The sequence below is a fragment of the Amblyomma mixtum genome, chromosome 3, assembly GCF_055824585.1.
Source record: "Amblyomma mixtum isolate Tamu chromosome 3, ASM5582458v1, whole genome shotgun sequence".
NCBI classification, from domain to species: domain Eukaryota; kingdom Metazoa; phylum Arthropoda; class Arachnida; order Ixodida; family Ixodidae; genus Amblyomma; species Amblyomma mixtum.
Window position 1 is genome coordinate 22,267,400 of NC_143014.1, and position 21,208 is coordinate 22,288,607.

Below are 21,208 nucleotides of genomic sequence, written 5' to 3' on the forward strand. Positions count from 1 at the left end.
GTTTTCAGGATTTATAAAACGTGATTACCCTCGCTGCTATGGCCCAACAAATTTTCGCTATTTCGACGAGTTGCGTGCACTGGAGGGGTTGCTTTGCCTGCAAGCTTCCCGATATTGCATGTATTTTGGCGCGATGTAGCCAAAATTTGTTAGGCCACAGCGCCGAGGGTAACCGCGTTTTCGAAATTCTAAAAGTTGATATGGATATCATATATGGAGGGCTACACGCTTAACAGTAATTAAGGAGCCTACCGGTAATAGTTGAAAAGTTAAGTATTCAGTATTAGTTAACCAGCCTGTCAGTTAGCACGCCTTAGCTGTTTTCCTATGTAATACACAGCTGACAATGCTGTGCCCAAAATAGCGCTCTTCTGACTCAGAAAGCCTATTTTTAAAAATTGTGTAAACTCTTAGGTGAAACGCCCTGTACACTGCTGATGTAAGGCCTATGGGGTGTATGCAACGGTGGCCATTTTGTGGCACATAATAGCACGACGAAAGGCTGGGTAGCATATCTAATCGGTTTGTCGCCAATTGCTCTGTTTTGCATTGCTGAAGCTACGCTCTACACCACAAAATGGAGCCCGTGACTTCACCTCGGACGCTAGAGTAGGCGTGTACAGTGGTGCTGTTGTTTCGATCTGACTGCATTTCAGCAAGAAATGACCACACTTTTAAAGTAAAAGAAATAAAATGCAGGACCGATCTATTAAAATAGTCATTTTTCAAAAAAGCAATAAATTAATGTAGGGGTGTGCGAATATCAAATTTTTCGAATACGAATCGAATACGAATACTTGGTTCCGAATATCGAATCGAATATCGAATACTCAAGGACAGACGTATTTAACCACTATAAAACATTATTTGAACATCCCAGAACATCACAGTTCAACTATGAGTGATGAAATAAACACAAAAGATGTGTGTGGATGCACCAAAAGTATCAAAGTCTCGAACATTATTCTTAGAGGAGTGGAACATAAAAGGTTGCCGTGAAGGAAAACCGGCTGCTCCACATGGTCAGGCAGAAGTAGTTAGTTCCCTTCTAGCTGAAGCAACTTCTCCAGCCACAAAAATGCCCTCTCAATTGGCTCTGGGCAAAATGATTTGCCGGGCTAGTTGGTTCATTTCTGAAATAAAGATTTAACTGCGCGAAAGGGTTAGGACACAAGGGAGACACATTCACGACACTTAGAAGCACAGCTTTGACACTTAGAAGCGCGCTTCCAAGTGTCGTGGATGTGTCTCCCTTGTGTCCTAACCCTTTCGTATAGTTAAATCTTTATTTCATATTTGCTCTGGGCGCCGCCATATTGTTATGTCTCTGTCAATAGGACTTGCGGACCGATATGAACGACGGTGCTCGCAGTAGAATATTCGGCTGGGTACGAATATTCGCGTCGGGTCGAATATTCGAAACAATACGAATACTTGGATTTTGAATCGAATACGAATAGTAAAAATATAATATTCGAATTATATTCGAAAATTTCGAATATTCGCACACCCCTAAATTAGTGGAATAAGTTGCCCCAAGAAGTCGTGTCCACAATTGGAAACGAATCTTTTTTTCTCATTGCTGTGATATTTAATCTTACTTAGGTTCAGATTATGCTGCATTGTATTTCCTGCATTATGTTCTTTTTACCCCCAACTTTTTTGTTCTGCTTATGTAATAATTCCCCTTCCCCACTGTAATGTCAAACCAAAATAGCGCTGCGGGTAAAGAGAAAAATAAAATGAAAATAAATAAATTGGTCGGACTATAAGTTTGCAAAAGTTGATTGGCCATTTCATTCCTTCTTTCCGCTTTGTCAAAGCCGTACGTGCGCACTGTTCACGCGCATCCATCAGACGGCAGTCTTATTGTGCCACTGACTGAATGGTTGCTTCAGAAAATAAGGTTCATATAGACATTCGTTAAAGGGGAACTGCATAGGTTTTAGAAATCAACGAGCTTAAGAGGATCGAATGCGTGAAACCTGCCAGTAAAGCATGCGAAGTCTTTTTGGGCTTGCACTTGAAATAGTGAAGTAATCGCCAATTAAAATCCGGATGCCCTTCAAGCTTCTCCGCAGGGCACAACGCCAAGTGGGGGGCGCATGATGACGTCATCGAAGGCAGCGGTACATTTCAAACACACAAACGCCTGCTGCGAAGGAAAAAAAACTAACGCCAACGAAGGCGAACCCTGCCGAGAGTTGTTTGGCAGCGTCTAACGAGTCAGGGCAGGGTGTGGCTGACGACAGCGGTAATTTGAAATCATACCTTCCGTGACGTCACGCAGAATTTCTCTGCACACCTCCAATGCATTGAGGAGAAGCGCAAAATTCAATCGTCGATTACGTCACTATTTTAAATGCTAGTGCGAAAACACTTGGCATGCTTTGCCTACAATCTATATAGATTTGAATCCTTGAATATCGCGAAATTCTCAAAAAAGTGCTGCAGTTGCCCTTTAAGCACAAAAATTACACAGTTGTGCTCACTACCTCATCGTTTTGACAAGAGCGATTACAAGTATTAAAAGTCGTCATTTTGTTTTGTTTCGTGTTTTCATAAAAAAAAAACTTACAAAATCTCTACGCGGCCATTAAAAGAAGCGCCGATGTTGGCGGAGTTCGACAGGGTAGCAACTAACCATACCACCCTTTTCAATGGCTGATATTTCATGAGTATGACATCAGTACATTGGCCACTGGGGACGGTGTGTCAGAATCTGCCTGATAAAACTCTTCGGCCGATTAAAACCCGCGCTAAGCCCGCAGTTCTGTCACTCTTGCTACTGCTGCGAATCACCTTCCATCCTCGTGAGGAGCGTTAATTAACGCTCCCACGAAATGGCGGGAGCTTCCCAGATTGTAAGACCTCCATTCTGTCACCAAAGATCATTTCGATTCCTCATTCGTAATCGCTTTCACAAGCACAGGCCATTCCTGCACTGGCTTTCGATTTTGCTGCTTTTGATTGTTCTAGCATGATTTGCGTTTTTGTGCGTAAATTTAGCCTTTGTTTTTACCTTTAGCTGAAACACGGCGCCTGTTTGTTTGCGCTGAAAAAAACATGATTTTAACGGCGCAATCGATATCAGTGCTCAATGCATTCTACACTGACAACTCTCACAGAGTGAAAGGAGGTGTCGTTATTGGCTCCGACCGGGTTTTGTTAAAGGTGGGCCCACTTGGGTCCTTATGGCATGCCGCGATGACTACCGCTGCCTTCGTCATTCTGCTGAGGAGGCACGAGTTGTTACAGAAACAAAAAGAAATTCCCCAGAAACAGCTGATTAGGCAGGGACGAATGGCCTCTCATGGCGAAGACCATGGCAGCGTTTCGGCCATAGAGTAGACAATCTCTCTTGAACAAAATGGCTGAACAAGAATCGTCGTCTGCAACATGGGGAAAGGCGCAGTAACTGTCAGTGGACGCCTGAAGATAACCTCCATCACCCGGGATTCTTTGGCATGCACATCGAAAGGGACTGAAATGAGGGAAAAAGTAGAGACCTGAGGCGAGGGCAGCTGCGAGGCAACGTCACCGACGGCCACCCAGGTGGAGCAGGAGCGCGACTCGAGGCGCGCCGGAAGCTCGGCCAACGCCAGCTCGGAGACGCTGGCGCGCAGCGGCTCGGCCGTCGCCACCGAGTGCAGGATGTCGCCCGTGCTGAAGCTCTTGACGAGTGCCGCGGCGCAGCAGCCCCCACTGCGCGCCGCCTCGCCGTCCTCTTCGAAGAGCACCTCGCCCGATATGGGCCGCCGCGCGCTCAGCAGGTCGCCGGGTACCTTTCGAAAACGGCCAGGGGTAAGCCATTACACATGTGGAATGATTGGCGTAACAGCGGAGCAGCAGAGGGCTCCCAGTTAGTTTCGATCACCCTAGCATCGCACAGCACACGGGCGTGTTTTGCATTTGGCCTCCAACGGGATTCGATACTGCAGCCCTGGGCTCAGCAGCGGAGAGCCATAGCCATTGATCCACCGCGGCGGATAAAAAAAGGGGATTAGGTGAGTAAAAACCGTTGGGGAAGTAAGTAAAATGGTTTGGGGCTATACGAACTGGCTGTGTGACAACTGTCACCATTTTGGTATGAGACGAAAGAAGCTGACCGCGAGCAGAGCTAAATTCGTGGTCTGTATCCTAAAGAAGTCCATGAAATTTGTAAGGTCATGAAATAACAATATACTTAATTCAGATGGCTAACCTATACATCAGTGTAACCGCATTTTCTCGTCTTGTCATTTCCACCGTTCACTGTAGTATTAAAGTCTCATAGCTCGGCGACCTCCAGTACGCATTCCTGGCGCCTATATTACAACCATTTTGCTTGCCCAATTGTTTCACGAAGCCGACGGGGAACTGGCGCAAGCTGCAGCGGTGCACCACAAGATGCGACGTATATGGGAAATGTGCAACTATTAACTGCGAACACTTGCGTCGCAAGCTGTAAAAAAAAAAAAGAACAAACTCCAGCAGGGATCTCAAAGGAAGCCCTCCAGCCGATCTGCTAATGTAAAATCGCAAGGGGCTCGCAACATCATGATTCATGACAATCGATCAACGCATTGCCTGGAGGGTCTTCTTTGCCGAGCATTTCCCCCGCGTTCTTGAGTATAGTTAACTATGTTGCAGCGTATTGATGCAACAGACTAAGCACCATGCGATTTCGCGTGCTGCTTCAATCCCAGGTGGCAATAAATTAATGCAGTTGAATTAAATTCAGCTGCCACCTTCCAAGCGCGACGCGAAAATTCAGAACTGAAAAACAAGGCGGCAGCGCCTAACCGGGAAAGGGCGAGACAAGCAGCTTCGAACAGGTTCTCGGCGGACTCACTCAGAGCATGATTACGCGTGTGCAAATAAAGATACGATGCCAATTGCAACACTGTGTATGGAACGAATGAAGTGACATAGACGCATAAACATGCAGCAGCAATACTGCTTCTAAGCTGTCGCAGTCCACTCTTCTCAAGCGTCCCCATCATTTTTGTTTTCTTCAATGCGCTCACGGCGTTTCTTTTTTGGAAACGCCCAAGTGACGATTAAGACACTTCTTTAGGGCGCAGTAGGTAAAGTAACCGCACTCAAGTGTGTACCTACAATCACACACGGCGGGGAAACTTGAACGCGTGCTGCGCATCCCCTGGCGCGCTTCGTGTTGTGCGAGCGTAAATGTACCCGCTATGAGCGACAGATCCTGTACGCGTATGCCGTACACGCATCTCGGTGTCCAAGAATCTGGCCCATCGATCCCTACCTGAAGCAGGCAGCGGCTGGGCCTCTGTCCGACGCGCAGCCGGCCCAGGTCCGAGCCCAGGCTGGACAGCGACAACAGCGACAGGTCAGTGCCGAACGACTCGCGGCTCGGCGAGCGCGCCATGGCCTCCGGCGGCGCGCAGGGCGACGCGGGCGGGGGCTCTCCGCCCCACATGCCAACACTGCAAGGGAAAAGGGGGCGGGCAAAGTCAGCCAGGATGTGGCCGGGGCCTCACTTTGCGCTAGAAATGGGAACCACTGAGTGCAAACAGTGGCTGTTAGTCTCCAACGGTGAAGTAACTTCGGGGACTAATGGAACTGCAGTCAGTCCCTAACCGCTTGTATCACTTCGTTTTCCTTTCTGCACCAAGAGCGTGCACACGTCCCCGATAAGAATTACTGCGCAGTAGCAGCGCGCTGTTTCCTCGAGCAAGCTCCGGCTCCTCCAAGGTGTCCCCGCTGCAAGCGTCGCAAACTGGACTAGCACTAGGACCGGACAGTATTCTCCTCCCATGTAACTATAAGTTGGACGAGAACGCATTTGTAGTGTTGTACTGGCCAGACAAAGATGGCCAGGCGGTGTTCTTTGCCGCTGGAGCCGTCTTCACGGCCGGGTTTGTCGTCATTGAGAGATAAATGTATACGGGGTAGGTTATGTCAAGCTCGAAAGATATGTCAAGCTCAAAACCTAACAGTTCTAAGGACAACGATGCGGGGAGGGCTTTTACATAAGGCGCAAATGTGCCTATACCTTTTCACCCTGTGTCTTGCACACGTAAAACTTTTTAATATGGAAACATCTTGTGTTTCGTTATAGATAGCAGCAGTTTCGTACTGAGAGAAAGCGAACCTCAGTAACGCGGTACTCAGGTGCGGCAGTTACGAAAGAACTAACACTTTAAAGGCTCAAGCGGCTTCGTGGAATGTTCGCGTGGTGCTTGCGGGCCAAGAACTTCGAGGACGCCGGCGTATGATTGATTAGTTCAATTTTGATGGAAACCAAGCGGTTGACTGAAAGGAGCTTGTCTAAACCTGGTTGACGAAATGGGGCCCAGAATTCTGTTCAGACGTATGGGTAATTAGGCGGTGTTTTTCTTTGTGTGCATGTGCCGGGGGGGGGGGGGGGGGGGGGACGGCAAAAATATTCGCTGTGGCAAAATTTGACAGGAGAGCCGGTGCTTGTGAACGAGAGATCAGCTCACGTTGGCCACTCTGGCCCAGAGTTTTTGACCCGTGTAATGTGAATAAAGTCGGTACAGTGTTCGAAGACGTAATCTAGCCCGTTCCTGCAACGTGCCGTGGGATCACCGATGCATCGTCAGAGCAAAAACTATCGCGAGAGTCATTCCTTCTGTGTCACTGAGTAGTTCCTCTCTGCCGGCATCAACGAACGGCTCGCGAATGCTACCGAACGGAGAACGCCTTCGTGCGCCTGAAGTAACACTGGTCCTCCGGCATCGGAGAAGGGGCCGGTCACTTTCCAAGCGACTTCATGGCGGTGAGGAATAGCGCTGCTGTTTGGTTAGCGCTTGCATTCGGTAGGGATTCAGAGAGCTGGGCACACGGTGCTTAAAAAATCACAATAGGCGGAGCACATAATCATGCCAAAAATACATGAATGTACTGTGGGAGAGTGCAGTTTTACTAAGTTCGGTCATTTATTTTCACGCATGTATACCAGTTGCAAGCTTTTGGGAAGAGATGGGGCAAGGTCCTGCGCGGCCAGCTTTCTCCAGCTCTTACTTCCATCCCATTCCACACTTGCATATCACAACGTCTGGGTTATGCATCCTTTTTCATTGCGCTAAAGCACCACAGAATCGTATTTCTCGCTGAGTCCCGTCTCTACCGCGCCGACAGCCGGCGCAGCGGGAGCGCGGGGCGCAGGAAAAAAAATTGAGAGAGAGAAACCCTTTAATGAAAAAAACATAATTTAGCCGGCATTTAAAATCACTGCAATGTCATTCTGCGTGGGGAAGGGAATTTGGGAGATAAAGGCGGAAGTAGAGCGACGCGGAAAAAGTAAAATAAAAATAAAAGAACTAAAAAGGGGAGAAGATAAAATGCGGCCATTAGACGTGCTTCGGCGAGTAATGATGTAGCGATGAAATTGTGACGTGCATAGTCCGCATCACACATCACACCACCGCTAGGTATGTGGACGATTATCTGGTTTTCACTGAACGCGATCGGTTCGATGCGAGTGTGGTTGACATCGTCAAAGTGTTTAAAGAGTGCGGGTCTGGATTGCTGTTCACTTTCGAGTTGCCCGTGAGCGATGAACTACAGTATTTAGATTTGCAACTGCGGTTCGCCCGTGAGCATGTCTGCTGGAAATACAACCCAAGGTCTGTAAAGCCGTTGCTGAGTTCTCAATTGGGGCACTCAAAATTGGTGAAGAATTGCATTGTAAGTTCTTGCCTGAGGTATGCATTGATAAAATCCTGCCACCACGGTGTTGCTGACAGTTTCCGATCACAGCTCATGAGGATAAAGAATGCCGGCTACCAAGATGCAATGGTGAACGAGGCTTGCTCAAGATTACTTAAGTGCTTCAAGCGACAGATGGCCCTGAATGCACCACTCAACTGTCCGGAAAAAGAAAAGAAAAGCACCTCAGTTGTGCCATATTTGCACCAGGTCTCCCACGGACTGAAAAATGTAGGAAAAAGGTTCAACGTTGATGTATTGCTGTCTGCTCCTGTCAAGCTTAAACAAGTGTGTGCTGCGATAGAAAGGAAGAAAGTGTCGAAAAAGAAAAAAGGTTGCGGTGTCGCGCACACGGATCCGTTCGTCAACTGCCGCACGTGTGTCGTCTACAGCTTTCCCCTTTCCTGCGGAGCCCACTACATCGGACAGAGCGGCCGTTGCTTGAACAAGCGTTTGCAAGAACAGAACAACAATTTAGATAAAGGCAATGACCAATCTTATCTTGTTATTCATTGTAAGGGGTGCGTAGTGATGAAAAGCAAGAAGAAAAAGTGCACTGCTTTGTTAAGTCAAGCAAAGGTGTATTCTCACAGAGATCAAACCACGCGGGAAGTAGCAGAAGCATACTTCATCGCAAAGGAGCAACAAGGCTGCGATAGCAAACCTTCTGTTGCTTTAAGTGATAACGAGATCACGTTTCTTGGCAGATTTTGAACTTCGGGCGCACGCTAGTTTTATCATTGTCATAGTTTTGTTTGTTCAATTTTGTTTTCATGTATTATGCCTTCCTTACATACCCAGGTTTTCGCAATAAACCCTTAGTTGTGAGTTCAGCGCTTGTCCTGTCGTCGCCTTTACTCTTGTGTCTAGTATTTTGTGCGCTGTTTTTCAACCATGAACCTATACCAACTCGCCCAACTTGACGTTCTACTAGTCCGACAAATGGGCCAAGAAAGTTCACTGCGTGAAGAATGGTTGACGATAGCATGCAAGGTGAAATCAGAGCTTGTCAAGATGTCCGATGTCCTTTAAATATGCAAACAAAAATTTATTTGCATGTATCTGTTGCCTGGGGTAGTCTAAGGGATCTAAAGCACTGTCCATTGTTAGAGGCACAGGGGGGAGCTTTCCCATGCAATGTTCACAGTACGCACGCTCGTCAGCATATGCAGGGCACTAAAGCGGGATATGTTCCACAGTTTCGATACAGCCGCAGTTGTCACAAACCGGGCTGTTCATTTGACTGAAACGGTATCGCAAGCCGTTTGTAAATGCAACGTTCAGGAGAAGTCGGTGATAAAGTGCTTCTAGATAACGAGGAATTCTGGGTGGGCGTCTTGACCATAGATGTGGGTAGGCTGAGTAAAGAAATTGGTAGGGATACGTCGGCAAGCTCCATAGCCGATACGTTTCTTCGGAAGCAAATAATTTAGCCATTTGGGATGCGTCCAATTTCATGAAGTAACAGGAGCACAGACCTTTGGGCAAGTTGGTTCATAGCAGACACGTACAAGCGCAAAAAAACACGGACAGAGAAGAGACTTGGACAAGACGTGTCTGTCTTCATGAAGTAAGTCCGAATGCATCTCCGATGTTGGCGGCCTTTACGGGCCGCTTCTTCTGCTTTTTCATTGGTCAGAATGCCACAGTGTGCTAGTAACCACTGAAATGCTATGCGGTGGCCTGCGGCAAAAGCCAAACGGTGTAGATACCCGATGTCAAGGAAAATGGGCACATGATTGGTTTTCTTCAGCAGGTTGGACAGGGACTGCAGAGATGCTTCGGAGTCGGTAAAGATAATCTATCGTCCGGGGGTTCGGCCCAGGATAAACGAAACAGCTTCTTTAATTAATGCCGTGAAGCTCAGCTGTCCTACAGGATGTCCTCCGCTACAGCCCGCAAGAAGGGACATGGCTTGTTGACGGCACATAAATGCCGCAGGAAGAATTTTCTTGAGTAGCTGAACCGTCAGTGAAGATGTGGGTACGCTGCATATATTTCTCGGTTAAGTAGGTCAGAGTAGCTTGCAGAGAGAGAGAGAGAAAAACTTTATTACGGCAAGTGTGTTTAGACCCCCCTTGGGTCCCTGGACCACCGCACGGTCAGAAGCGCTGGCTGTGGCATGCGGCTCTTTGCATTCACTCCTGGAACAAACTTCTTCATCTTTAGAGGCGAGAGTATCCTGGGGTGAAAGGTCAGAGGTAGTTTTTGTGGCTGGTTAGTAAGAGGGAGAGACAGGAGTTGCATAGCTTGGCCAAAGCCAGAGTTGCAGAGAGTTAGGTGGACACGGTGTAGGAAGTGCTTCTTCCCTTGGACGACATGGCGGAGATGGGTAGGTATAGTTTCCTCGGCGGAAATCACGTCTAGCGGGAGACAGACTGCTTCCTCTACTGTTCCTGATGCAAAGGAACCCTTTGGGAGGCCAAGGCATATCCGCAGGCAGTTGTTCCGCGCGGCCTCGAGAACCTTCTTGCTTGTTGTAGATTATCTTTGAAGCACCGGTAGGCACTAGCGCAAGGTCCCTTCAACGTAGGCTTTTCCTAGCTGACCATCGATCGGCAGTTGCTGCCCCACTGTGTTCCCACCATGAGCCCGAAAACTTGCGATGTTTCAGTGATCCTACCATGGAGTTTTTTTATCTGATGTGACCACGAGAGTTCACTTTCTATCAGAAAACCTAGGAATCACTGAGATCGGAGATCGTACATAAGATAGTGACCGTCCACCTAGGAAGAGCAGACATCGAGTCATCGTTTTTCTAGTGGAAGCCATGGCAACACTCTTTCCTGGCGAGAGACGAAGACCTCGGGGAGCCAGGTAGATTGAGATGTACAGTAGCGCTCTCTGAAGACGTTGCTGGGCAATATAGCGCGAACGTGACACGTTCCATATGCAGATATCTGCATAAATCCTTATGAGCACTCCTCGCGGGAGGTTCCCTGTTATGTGTATAAGGGTAATATTGAACAGTAGAGGGCTGATCATCGCTCCCTGAGGTACACCCCTCTCCACTGCGTGAAAGATTGTTGGACAGTTTGAAGTGCTCATAAAAATTTGCCGTTCTTTTAAATAGTGTCCAATCTACTTGTACAGCTTTGGCCCGAGACCAAGACTGGCCATGGCTGCGAGAATTGCATGTTGAAAAACAGTAAAAGCGCTCTTTAATGTCAAGAAAAACGGCTGTCGGGATGCACCCACAATGAAGATACTCTGCAAGTGATGAACGAGGGCAATGGCATTATCACTTGCAGACCTATTTTGACGGAACCCGTTCATTTCTTGAGGATACTCATTTCGGCTTTCAAGGAACCAAATGATGAGCTTGCAGATCATTCGCTCCATAATCTTGCCTATGCAGCTAAGCAGGGCGATGGGACGGAAGGACACGTAGCTTGTTGGCTACTTGCGAGGCTTCAAAACAGGCACAATTTTCGCCAGCTTCCATTCCGTGGGGACCTCACCAGTCATCCAGAAAGAATGGTAATAATCCAGGAGTGGAAGACGGGAGTTGTGGGGTAGCTTTGCGGTGGGGTCATAGGTCACTTCACCCTGACCTGGAGTCGTCTTTCTGTTGATTCCACGATAGCTGTGGATAGCTCTTCAATTCTGAAAGGCAAGTCCAACGCTTCCACTGCTGCCTGTGGGATGTCTGATTGGCCATCTGCGGAGAGTGCCGAAGGCCCTGACCCCGCTGACTGTAGTCAGCAGTACTCTTCTAAGATTTCTTTTATGGATTTTTGTTCATGCAGAGAGAGTGCAGTGAAGGGGCGAAGCTGTTGCAGTGGCGTGCGCATACCTCTAACGAACCGCCATTTTGGTTACTGGTTGGCGCACATCCAGCGTAGAACAAATGTCACACCATCTTTGCCGATTGAGTTCATTCAGGTAGCGCTGAATGTGACGTTGTGCCCGTCGGCAGGCACGAAGGTCTTCAAAGTTTTTGTGCGCAAAGATTTTTTCTTTTAGCTCGCTTGCGGGTAGCGCACAGCACCACTGAAATGCCTCATCATTTGAGGGTTGCCTGTCATTTTTAGCTGTAATTCGTGTACTTTCTCTCAGGCAATGAGCCACTGCCGATACTAATTCCTCATTCCGGGTTCCGGCAGTAATCCCTCTGCTTGCAGCGTACCTGTACGCTTCCCAGTCTGTAGCTTTTATAAGGAATGTCTTTGGCGCCGTCTGCGAGCGGACAGCTGATATGAGAACTGGGTAATGGTCACTTCCACGTGTTTCCAAATCCGTGCACCAGCCAAAATTGTGGGCAGCTGAACTTGTTGCAAAGGTCGCGTCGATGCTGCTGGTAGTCGTCAGGCCTCAGAGGTAGATTCTGTCGTTTGGCGGTTCAACTGAATGTGTTGAGAGTTCTGCAAGCTTGGCACCTCGGGCACATGTATGTGAGCTGCCTTAAATTTCATTGTGAGCACTGAAGTCTCCACAATAATATGCGGAGAGGGCGTCCTTGCTATGAAGTTTTCAAGCCTCGAAGCGTCGAATGGTCTGCCTGTCTCAAGATATACTCCAATGAGAATGTACTCAAGTCTGCCAATTAGTGTTACGACGCATACGTATTCGTTTTCACTGTGAGGCGGGCCATCAACCAAGGAGGCTGGGATATCCTTGCGAAAGCCTATTAGCAATCATCAATCTGCTGACCTCATCTGGTCGCTGTGAATGATGACAATAGTATCCTTGCAGTCGAGAATTTTCCTCGACGCGCGATTCAGAAATGACTATAAAAGGGCAGTGGTACGCTCACCGGAAATCGGAGAGTTTCGAGAGTAAACCGCGAGCATTCCACTGGAAAATGGTGCATGTGCAAAAGATGCTGTGTATGGTTAGTTGTGGTGAAGCTGTCGCTGTTGAAGCCATGATTATTGATGTCTGGTATTACGCTCTTGAGGAGCGTAGGAGGCCGAGACCTACGGCTGTATTCAAGGGCAGCTGCTACTTCTGTGAGACCTCGTCACGAGGGGTTGGCGCCGACATGAGCCTTGATGACCCCAAACAGCATCGGAATCAGTGTACATGTGATGTCTTGTTCAGTGCTTCCGTTTTGCTGCCTTTCGTTGATCGTCCTGTCGCGTAGAGGTGTCTTAGGCTGAGATCGAGAGAGGCTGATTGTCGGGTCTTGTGTGTAGTGTTGTGTCAGCTTTGACGGAGAAGAACCAGCGCTCTTCTCTGGCGAGAGACGAAAACTTCGGGGGAGCCAGGTACGAGATCTTCAGCAATGCCCTCTGAAGACGCTGCTGGGTAGTATAGCGCGAAGGTGACGTGATCCGGATGCAGATATCACATGCATAAATTGCTGTGTGACAGCCGCGCATGCGCTAAGAGGTTTTCCTTCTGGAAGATTATGTAATAAGCATCTCCCCTAAAAACACTGGTTTGCTGGACATCCCATGACCCTAGATGAGCCAGCGTTTGACCAGGTCAAGCCAAGCGGATAACTTTTGTAAGAGTTTCTCAACATTAACCAGAGGGAAATATTGCGCCATCGTCTATGCGAGTTTCTTAAAGAGCCCTTCGTCCCATAGAGTTAATATACTGACTCTAGAAGGAAAGCTGTGCATTGGGCCCATACAAGCCAGTGGGCAACAAATGAACGCAGCCATGATCCAGTGGTTTGTGTGTTGCCAGCTGTTTAGGTTTGGTTTGGTTTGGTTTATTGGGGTTTAACGTCCCAAAGCGACTCAGGCTATGAGGGACGCCGTAGAGAAGGGCTCCGGAAATTTCGACCACCTGGGGTTCTTTAACGTGCACTGACATCGCACAATACACGGGCCTCAAGAATTTCGCCTTCATCGAAATTCAGCCGCCGCGGCCGGGATCGAACCCGCGTCTTTCGGGCCAGCAGCCGAGTGCCGTAACCCCTTAGCCACCGCGGCGGGGCGCCAGCTGTTTAGACACTTGCTAAATCTTGACAAAGAACGGAGTTGGAACCTGGCAACGTAGTCTGTGGGATGATGGCGGCATACATTGTAGCTCTCGGCTGCTGTAAACATGCTGTAAATAACGGGAAAATTGTCGAGCGTTTGAAGCATTTCCGATGGTGTGCAGGGTCGCATACCTACTGTAACTTCATAGGGGTGCCTTGTTTCCTCTCAATTGTTATTTGAAGGCAAGTACCACGATTGTGACACGCTTGGAGTGTGTTTTGCCCGTCCAGCGCACGGGATTATGCATGTCCTTTGTTGCCGACTGCAAATACACTTCGAAAATTTGCTTTGACCCCAAGAGGACGAAAACAATACCCTAAAAAATGGCGCCGATGTCCAGAGAAACTGCTCTGCCTAGTTTATTTTGGATAGTCAGCGTTCGTTTAGTAAATGTCGAAAGTTTGTTAAACGGCTGCGGGCCTCACGCATATATTTTAATCTTTATCCTTCGCCGAGGACGACAGTGCCGTGTTTTTTCTGGCGCAGGACGAGCTCAAAATCGGATTTTTTGTCCATAGCAACGCTCACAGCTCCGTCATGAATGACTGCAACAGCAGTTTTCCGGTGTGCACGAGTAGCAGCTAGATGAAGGCAGAAATGCTCGTACGAAACAGTGTCACCTTAACTTACAACATGAATTAGTGCTGCAAAACATAATACGAAACACGTTTAAGTGAGAACACCGCTATCGTTTGTAACCAGCACCAATGTGTATTCTGTCAAGCAGATTGAGGCAATGTCGTTAAGAAAGCCAAATGCCATGAAAAAGTAAACAGCAGCAAGGTTGATTCGCTTGGTGCAATCAGCCTTTAAAAAGAGTTCCAAGTGCGGGAGATTCTCATTCACGTGCTTTTTCAGAAAACATAGCTGTCATGAAATGCATCATTTGGCACGTTTACTCACAGGTGATCCTTTTGGAGCTTTTGCCCCGTATACAAGGTGGCATCGCGGTGCATGACGGCGCAATTCCCTTAAGCAATTTCGGGAATACGAAACCAGGCTCGAAAGCAGAAGTTTCAAACCGAGAAACTCCAGCGGTGAACATCGTTCACAATCGTCAGATATTAAAACAAAAGACCACAATTATTATGCTAAACATGTTTAAAAACATTGAAAATACGCGTAAGAGTGGCATGCGATTATTTTCTCTACCGCAGTTTTCCGGATTCAAATTCAAACATTACCCATCCTCGACTTAGTCAGAAAAAACTGTGCTGACCACAGTAATGTGTTGCAAGATGACGTCCAAGACGGCGACTTACTGATGTAGACCGCTTTGCTGGCTCAGCTATAACTCCTGCTTCATCCACCACCGCGAAAATTTCGGGAATACGAGGTTTCTTCTTTCACCTGACTAGTGCTGTACCTAAAATGTGGATTCTGTATATCGACAGCTGCGCTGCAGAATCGGTAGCTGCCATCTTCACGAGCTTTCCTTCAGGTAGAAACTCTATGACTTCTGTCCTTGCTTCTGTCACTCGAAACTACTAAGCTAGCATGATTCTAAAGGCCATTGAAGTTACGGAGGTCGCACAAGTTGAAGGAGAGCGTGGAAAACGCTAACAACAAAACATGCATGAAACGCAATGTGTGAAATAATCTGCAGTGTCCGTCTCAAATTTGGCAGGCTTTCTCCATTGGCCGGGAAAAGGAACCATGCAAAACAAGTCAACAGAAAAGCTGCACTGGGGTGCTTCTAAACGTTCCTCCCAACTTTATTATTGGCACCTTTTGTTAAAAGCGAATCAAACAATTGTATAGTTATATATTATAGGGCATGGTTAAACAAACATTGATGAATAGTACAGAAACAGCAAGCACCAGAATAATGCATAGCAGTGCCTCATTTACTTCGGATTCAGGTTGTGCTGGGGCGTGAGTGCGCTGCGTGGATTAATTTCATACAACCACACCAGTGCATGCGCAAACATTCTTGGAAGTTGTGAATACACATCCCACACTACATTCTCTATGACGCACTGACAGCCGGAACAGTCATACCCTGAGACACAGTGTTGATCGCAGCGTCAACAAAAATACGGCATACTTCAGTGCAAAGGCGAGCATTTAAACGCCAATATACGCCCCAGACACAACAAATATCATTCTATCTGCGAGTGCACAGCCAGAGCAATGGTGCTACCAAAGCTGGAAATTGAAAGCGTCATACCCCTATGACGGCGTGAGTGGAGCGGCTGACTGGGACAGAAGCAGCACTGCCCGCGCCGGGGCACGAAACGACGCCGCCGGTCCGAGGAGAGCAAGGGAGCCGGTTTCGGCGCCACGCGAGCATTATCGAACGGCACCTAGAGCCCATGAATTTCATGCCCCATGTCGCGCTGCTTGTAATGTGGGAAATGTATTACCCTACTGTTCGAGTCGACACTCAAATAGCACAAACCTAAAGTGGCCGTTATCCACGAGCATCGTCAAAACAGGTGGGTGGGGCGCCGGCGTGGTGGGACCTGCATGTCGCCTCCACGCCCACGCCTAAGGGTGCAGACATGAGGGGTACCTTGTGTGTGCTCCACACGTCCCGCGTTTCACGCGTGCCTATGGCAAGGGTGGCCCATACCCGCGACGATAGTCGAAAAACGGGGCTCACCTGCTCGTCGCCGGTCCCGCGACGCTGCCCCCAGCGCTGCCCGCGCTCCGCCGCATCGATCGGCTGCGCGTGCGCACGCCGCTTCGGTGCGCCAGTCCCAGTGGAATTCTGCACGAATGAATGGTTGCTAAGGTTGCCGGAACGGGTAAAACTTGAGTGCTCTGGCAAAAGGGGGCGGGGGGCTGTGAGGCAGATTAAAGTTCATTCCAGTTTTCCCGCAGATAATAGGGGCGCCAAGCGGTCTCCCTGGGCTAGATCGCTGCCTGCGCCTGTAGTCAGTGCCCTATTTTAATGTAAGCCGAAGAAAAGGGCAACGAAATGGTTTTCGGGACTCCCTAGTAGCAGCTGATTAGTTCACCGCCAGGCTGTGCTCAGTGCTATTCGGGTGCACTGCGCCGAACAGTTGGATGAAGGAATATTTCCAGGGGCCGACGCCAAAGAGCACAAGAGGGTGGGGTGCTTAATTTGTTACCTTCCTTTCTTCGAGCACCTCTTTCCAACACTGCTCCTTCGCAAAAAAAAAAAGGGAGTAAGCTCTGAATGATTTTCGCACAAACTCGACTTTGAAGCCTTTCCCGAAAACTAATGCTCTGCAAATATAGGATACCGTTGACACTGCGGCAATTTTTACAAGCTTAGGTACAACAACAAAATAAAACGGCAGGCACCGACAACTGCACTTTGGCCTTCCAAACTGCCTCGCTGATAATTCGATCCAATCACGTACTTCAATACGCTTTCAATTTCAGAATACAAATCGCACTTCTTCATATTGTTCACGTGATCGGTATTTTTTTTTTTGCGGTTGTAAACAAAGCGCTGTTGCGATGGTCGTCCGTAGAAGGTGGCCAGGGAACGTCAGTTGTTGACAGCACAATATGAACAAGGGACGGGAAGGAAGCGTCAGTCCATTAGCCAGTCCAAGATCACTTGTCTCCGTCTGGAAGGAGACAAAAGATAGCATAGAACACTCTGATGTTTCAAAAAACAGAAACAAGAAAACGAACATTGAAATTGTCGTTTCGGCGCCCAGGACAGGGGCCTTGTTCACAATGGAATCCCACCAAGAGGGTTCGCCTTTAAAAGCTAGAGTAATCGCCGTGAGGATCGCGCATAAATCGGGTTAAGATTGCCCTCGTTACGATTAAGCCTAATCGTAACGCCGGCTCCTTGCTTCCTGCCTGAGCAATACCTACTTTGTTTTGAAGCGAAAAGCTTCACTAGGCTCGTCAACACCGCGCTTCGCGTGAGCCGGAGGCCAGATTTGCCACTTCTGCGCATGCGCGAAACCGAGCGACGTCACGCGCAGCGCAGGTGGCCGCCGACTCCGTAATAAAAAAAAAGAATAAAAATATGCACAGAAACGAGAATAAAAGAAATGAATGAAATAAAATATCAGGAATAAAAAATAAATAAAAGACAAACAGTGCGCCAGGAAACTCTCGTATCTCGGTGGACACCCGAACCGCTCCGTAAGGGAAGGAAAATGAAAAGAAAATTGGTTTTAAGGAAAGGAAACGACGCCTGTCTCTCTCATATCTCAGTGGATACCTGAACCACGCCGTAAGGGCCTTAAGGAAAATGAAATGAAATGAAAATTGGTTTTAAGGAAAGAAAATGCCTGTCTCTCATATCTTGGTGTACACCCGAAAGAAATAGACACCACAGTACATTCTCCAAAGCAACCTTCTAAGACAGCACCGTATTCACTACACGCGCGTCTCCTCCTCCGCCTCCGTACAGGCAGTGTGTGGACGGCCGAACGCCTCCACCGTTATCGTGGTGCTCCCAGTGCATTGTGCGCGAGCTGCGACAGTCAAGACGTCAAACCAAGCATAACTGCAGCTTTTCGCTTGTATATCTAGGCTTAACCACAGCTAAGCCACTGCCAGTTTTTTAGGGGAAACTTCTACAAGCAAGTCCACGGGACTCCCATGGGTGGTTCTTTTTCGGTGACGGCCGCTAATCTCACCATGGAATCATTGGAGCGACGGGCGTTAGTCTCCTTTAACCCTCCCCCCAAGATTTTCCTCCGTTACATCGACGACTGCTTTTGCATTTTTCACAAGGACGCGGTCAGTTTCTGACACACCGGAACAGCCACGAAAACGCCATTCAGTTCACGTTGGAAGAAGAGGTGGACGGCAGTCTACTTTTCCTGGACGTCCTCGTCTCAAGGGAAGGCTGAAAGTTGTCGTTTAGCGTATACAGAAAGGCTATACACACAGGCCGCTACCTGCATTTCAGTTCCGTCCATCCTGCCGCCCACAAAAGAGCAGTTGTGAGCAGTTTAATGCAGCGGGCCAAGAAAAGATGCACGAGCACCATTGACGCGGCTGCGGACAAATCAAGGGCACGGAAAGATCTCGCTAGCTGTGGTTATCCAAGTCATTTCATGAGGTGAACAGAACGACAGCTGTCACGACCTCGACAACCTGATGCCCCTCTTCCCCCCAAAAAAACGTGCGGCTATTCCATATGTGCCGAAAACAAGTGAGTGTCTCGCCCGTGTATTACGAGAATATGACGTGGAAGTAACCCATGTGCCCGCCAAGAAAATGCGACAACTGATGAACGTCAAAGACCAGTTGCCAAAAGAGAAATTCCCAGGAGTTATCTACGCCATTACTTGCGCAGATTGCAACGGTGTCTACATCGGCGAAACTGGAAGTTATAAGAAGCGCTTACATGCTCGTGATGAGCAGAATGAAAATACTCGTAATAGCGCCTTGGCAGAGCACGCAGTGACGCAAAATCACAAAATCGATTGGGAAAAGGCACGAATCATCAAGAAAGAAAAACTGATAGCATCACGGCTTCATCTCGACTCCCTGGTGATACAGACACCGTCACACACGCTTAATCCTAACGAGGGCAATCTTAACCCGATTTACGCGCAATCCTTACGGCGATTACTCTAGCTTTTAAAGACGAACCCTGTTGGTGTGATTCCATTGGGAACAAGGCTCCCGTTCTGGGCGCCGGAAAGTTAATTTCAATTTTCGTTTTACTGGTCGGCGTCTCTGTTTTGTTAAATGTATCCCCCCGGCCAAACGGGATTCTGTCACACTCTCGACTTCAACGCTCTGATGTAACGTAGAAAACCAGCGAAAAGGACGCATTCACAAGGAGGAGAAGTACACAGGACAACGCTGGAAACACAACTGAAATTTCTTTACTTCGCCAACATCAGAACAGGGCGCACAAGCGCGAGAGCACCACAAACGCTATCAAAACAGCAAACACAAAACTTATTAAGCGAGCGAATATTGCATGTGGCAACCTATGTCCCATAAGAAGATTGCCACATGCAATCTTCGCTCGCTTAATCAGTTTTGTGTTTGCTGTTTTGATAGCGTTTGTGGTGCTCTCGCGCTTGTGCGCCCTGTTCTGATGTTGGCGATCCACCAAGTAAAGAAATTTCAGTTGTGTTTCCAGCGTTGTCCTGTGTACTTCTCCTCCTTGTGAATGCGCCCTTTTCGCTGGTTTTCTACGTACCATGCACCAACTGGCCCCACAAGCTACGCTTCTTCAATACTCTGATGTAAGATACATGTCTAACACAGCTGTCTACACTGCGGTAATCAAGTTTCAAGTTCATACCTGTCTAAGTATGGCTGATCAAGCTACAGCACAGAGGCTGCGCGCCACGTGGATGCGTCGAAGGAACTGCAAGGTGTTCTGCCTGGCTTGCCTCAGCGTAAGATTCACCCGTGCCGGAGCACTCACGAAAATGAAAACTGTCGGTACAGGTCAGAACATACTTTACATCCTGATTTTTTCTTCACGAAGAACATTTTGCATGAATATGAAAACAGCAAGGACACAAGCATAAAATAGAGCACACGCTCTGGGCAGTTAGCTGAGCAGCGTCGGCAACATTAATCGTTGTCGCCGCCGCGGTGGCTCAGTGGTTATGGTGCTCGGCTGCTGGCCCGGAAGACGCGGGTTCGATCCCGGCCGCGGCGGTTGAATTTCTTTGGAGGAGAAATTCAAGAGGCACGTGTACTGTGCGATGTCAGTGCACGTTAAAGAACCCCAGGTGGTCGAAATTTCCGGAGCCCTCCACTACGGCGTCTCTCATAGCCTTAGTCGCTTTGGGACGTTAAACGCCATAAACCAAACCAAACCATTAATCGTTGTCATCATCATCAGCCGCGCTAACTCCACTGCAGGACCTCTGCCACTGACCTCCACTTAACCTTATCCTGCGCTAGCTGCGCCCACCTTATCCCTGCAAACTTCCCGATAACAACCTTGCCCACTTAACTCACTGCCGCCCCTGTTAGCCTTCTTTTGGAATCAACTCCGTCGCCCTAAGGGACCATCGGTTACCTTGCCTTTCCATTTCTTCTTGTCGATCTTTTCTAGTATATAATTTACTCGCAATAAGGGAGTAATTACTCATCGACATCCATCCGAGCGCAGCCATACGTCTACAAAGGAATGCTACACAGCTTCCTCAGAAACTTCGTAGTTAAAGAAAAATTCGTCCTGGTCCGGGGTTCGAACCCGCGACCGCCGCTTCACCGGAGCAGTCGTTGTACCAATTGAGCTAACCGGGACAGCAAGCCGTACGGCTGCGTTCAGGTGGATGCCATTGAGTAATTACTTCATTATTACAAATCCTTTCCACCTTGGGGGATTCCCCTAAACATTTGACCAATATACTTTTCTTGCGTTAGTATCCGTAACCAATTCTGTTCTCTCTCGGTCAGGGGGTTTGTCACCGAAATCATGGTTGTGGTCAGTAGTACTCACATGGACTTTTGGTTTTCATGAATTTTTTGTACATTTTGTGCATTTGTTGTTGCTTAGCATAGCTATATATTTTCTGTATCTAACTCAAGTTCAGCTGAGATCAACACTGGTCATGTCATTTCTTGTCCTCTTTCAAGCCATTTGATTCTTGCATATAGAATTTCATGCAAATAACCATGACAGCATCGGTATGATATGCATGCATATAAATGAAACATGA

The 21,208-nt window shown here is 48.1% G+C and overlaps 1 protein-coding gene across 1 annotated transcript in view; it reads right to left on the reverse strand.

Moving 5' to 3' along the window:
- LOC149349417 (uncharacterized) overlaps positions 1–20,221 on the reverse strand; it is a 30,082-nt gene extending 9,861 nt beyond the window's left edge. The window contains exons 1-4 of the mRNA XM_089578346.1: positions 19,831–20,221; positions 16,228–17,167; positions 5,258–5,438; positions 3,510–3,785 (exon numbers count right to left, since the gene is read on the reverse strand). Coding sequence (XP_089434472.1) covers positions 3,510–3,785; positions 5,258–5,438; positions 16,228–16,283 — 513 coding nt within the window. The 5' untranslated portion in view covers positions 16,284–17,167; positions 19,831–20,221. The remainder of the gene's footprint in view (positions 1–3,509; positions 3,786–5,257; positions 5,439–16,227; positions 17,168–19,830) is intronic.
- Between the last annotated feature and the right edge of the window lie 987 nt (positions 20,222–21,208).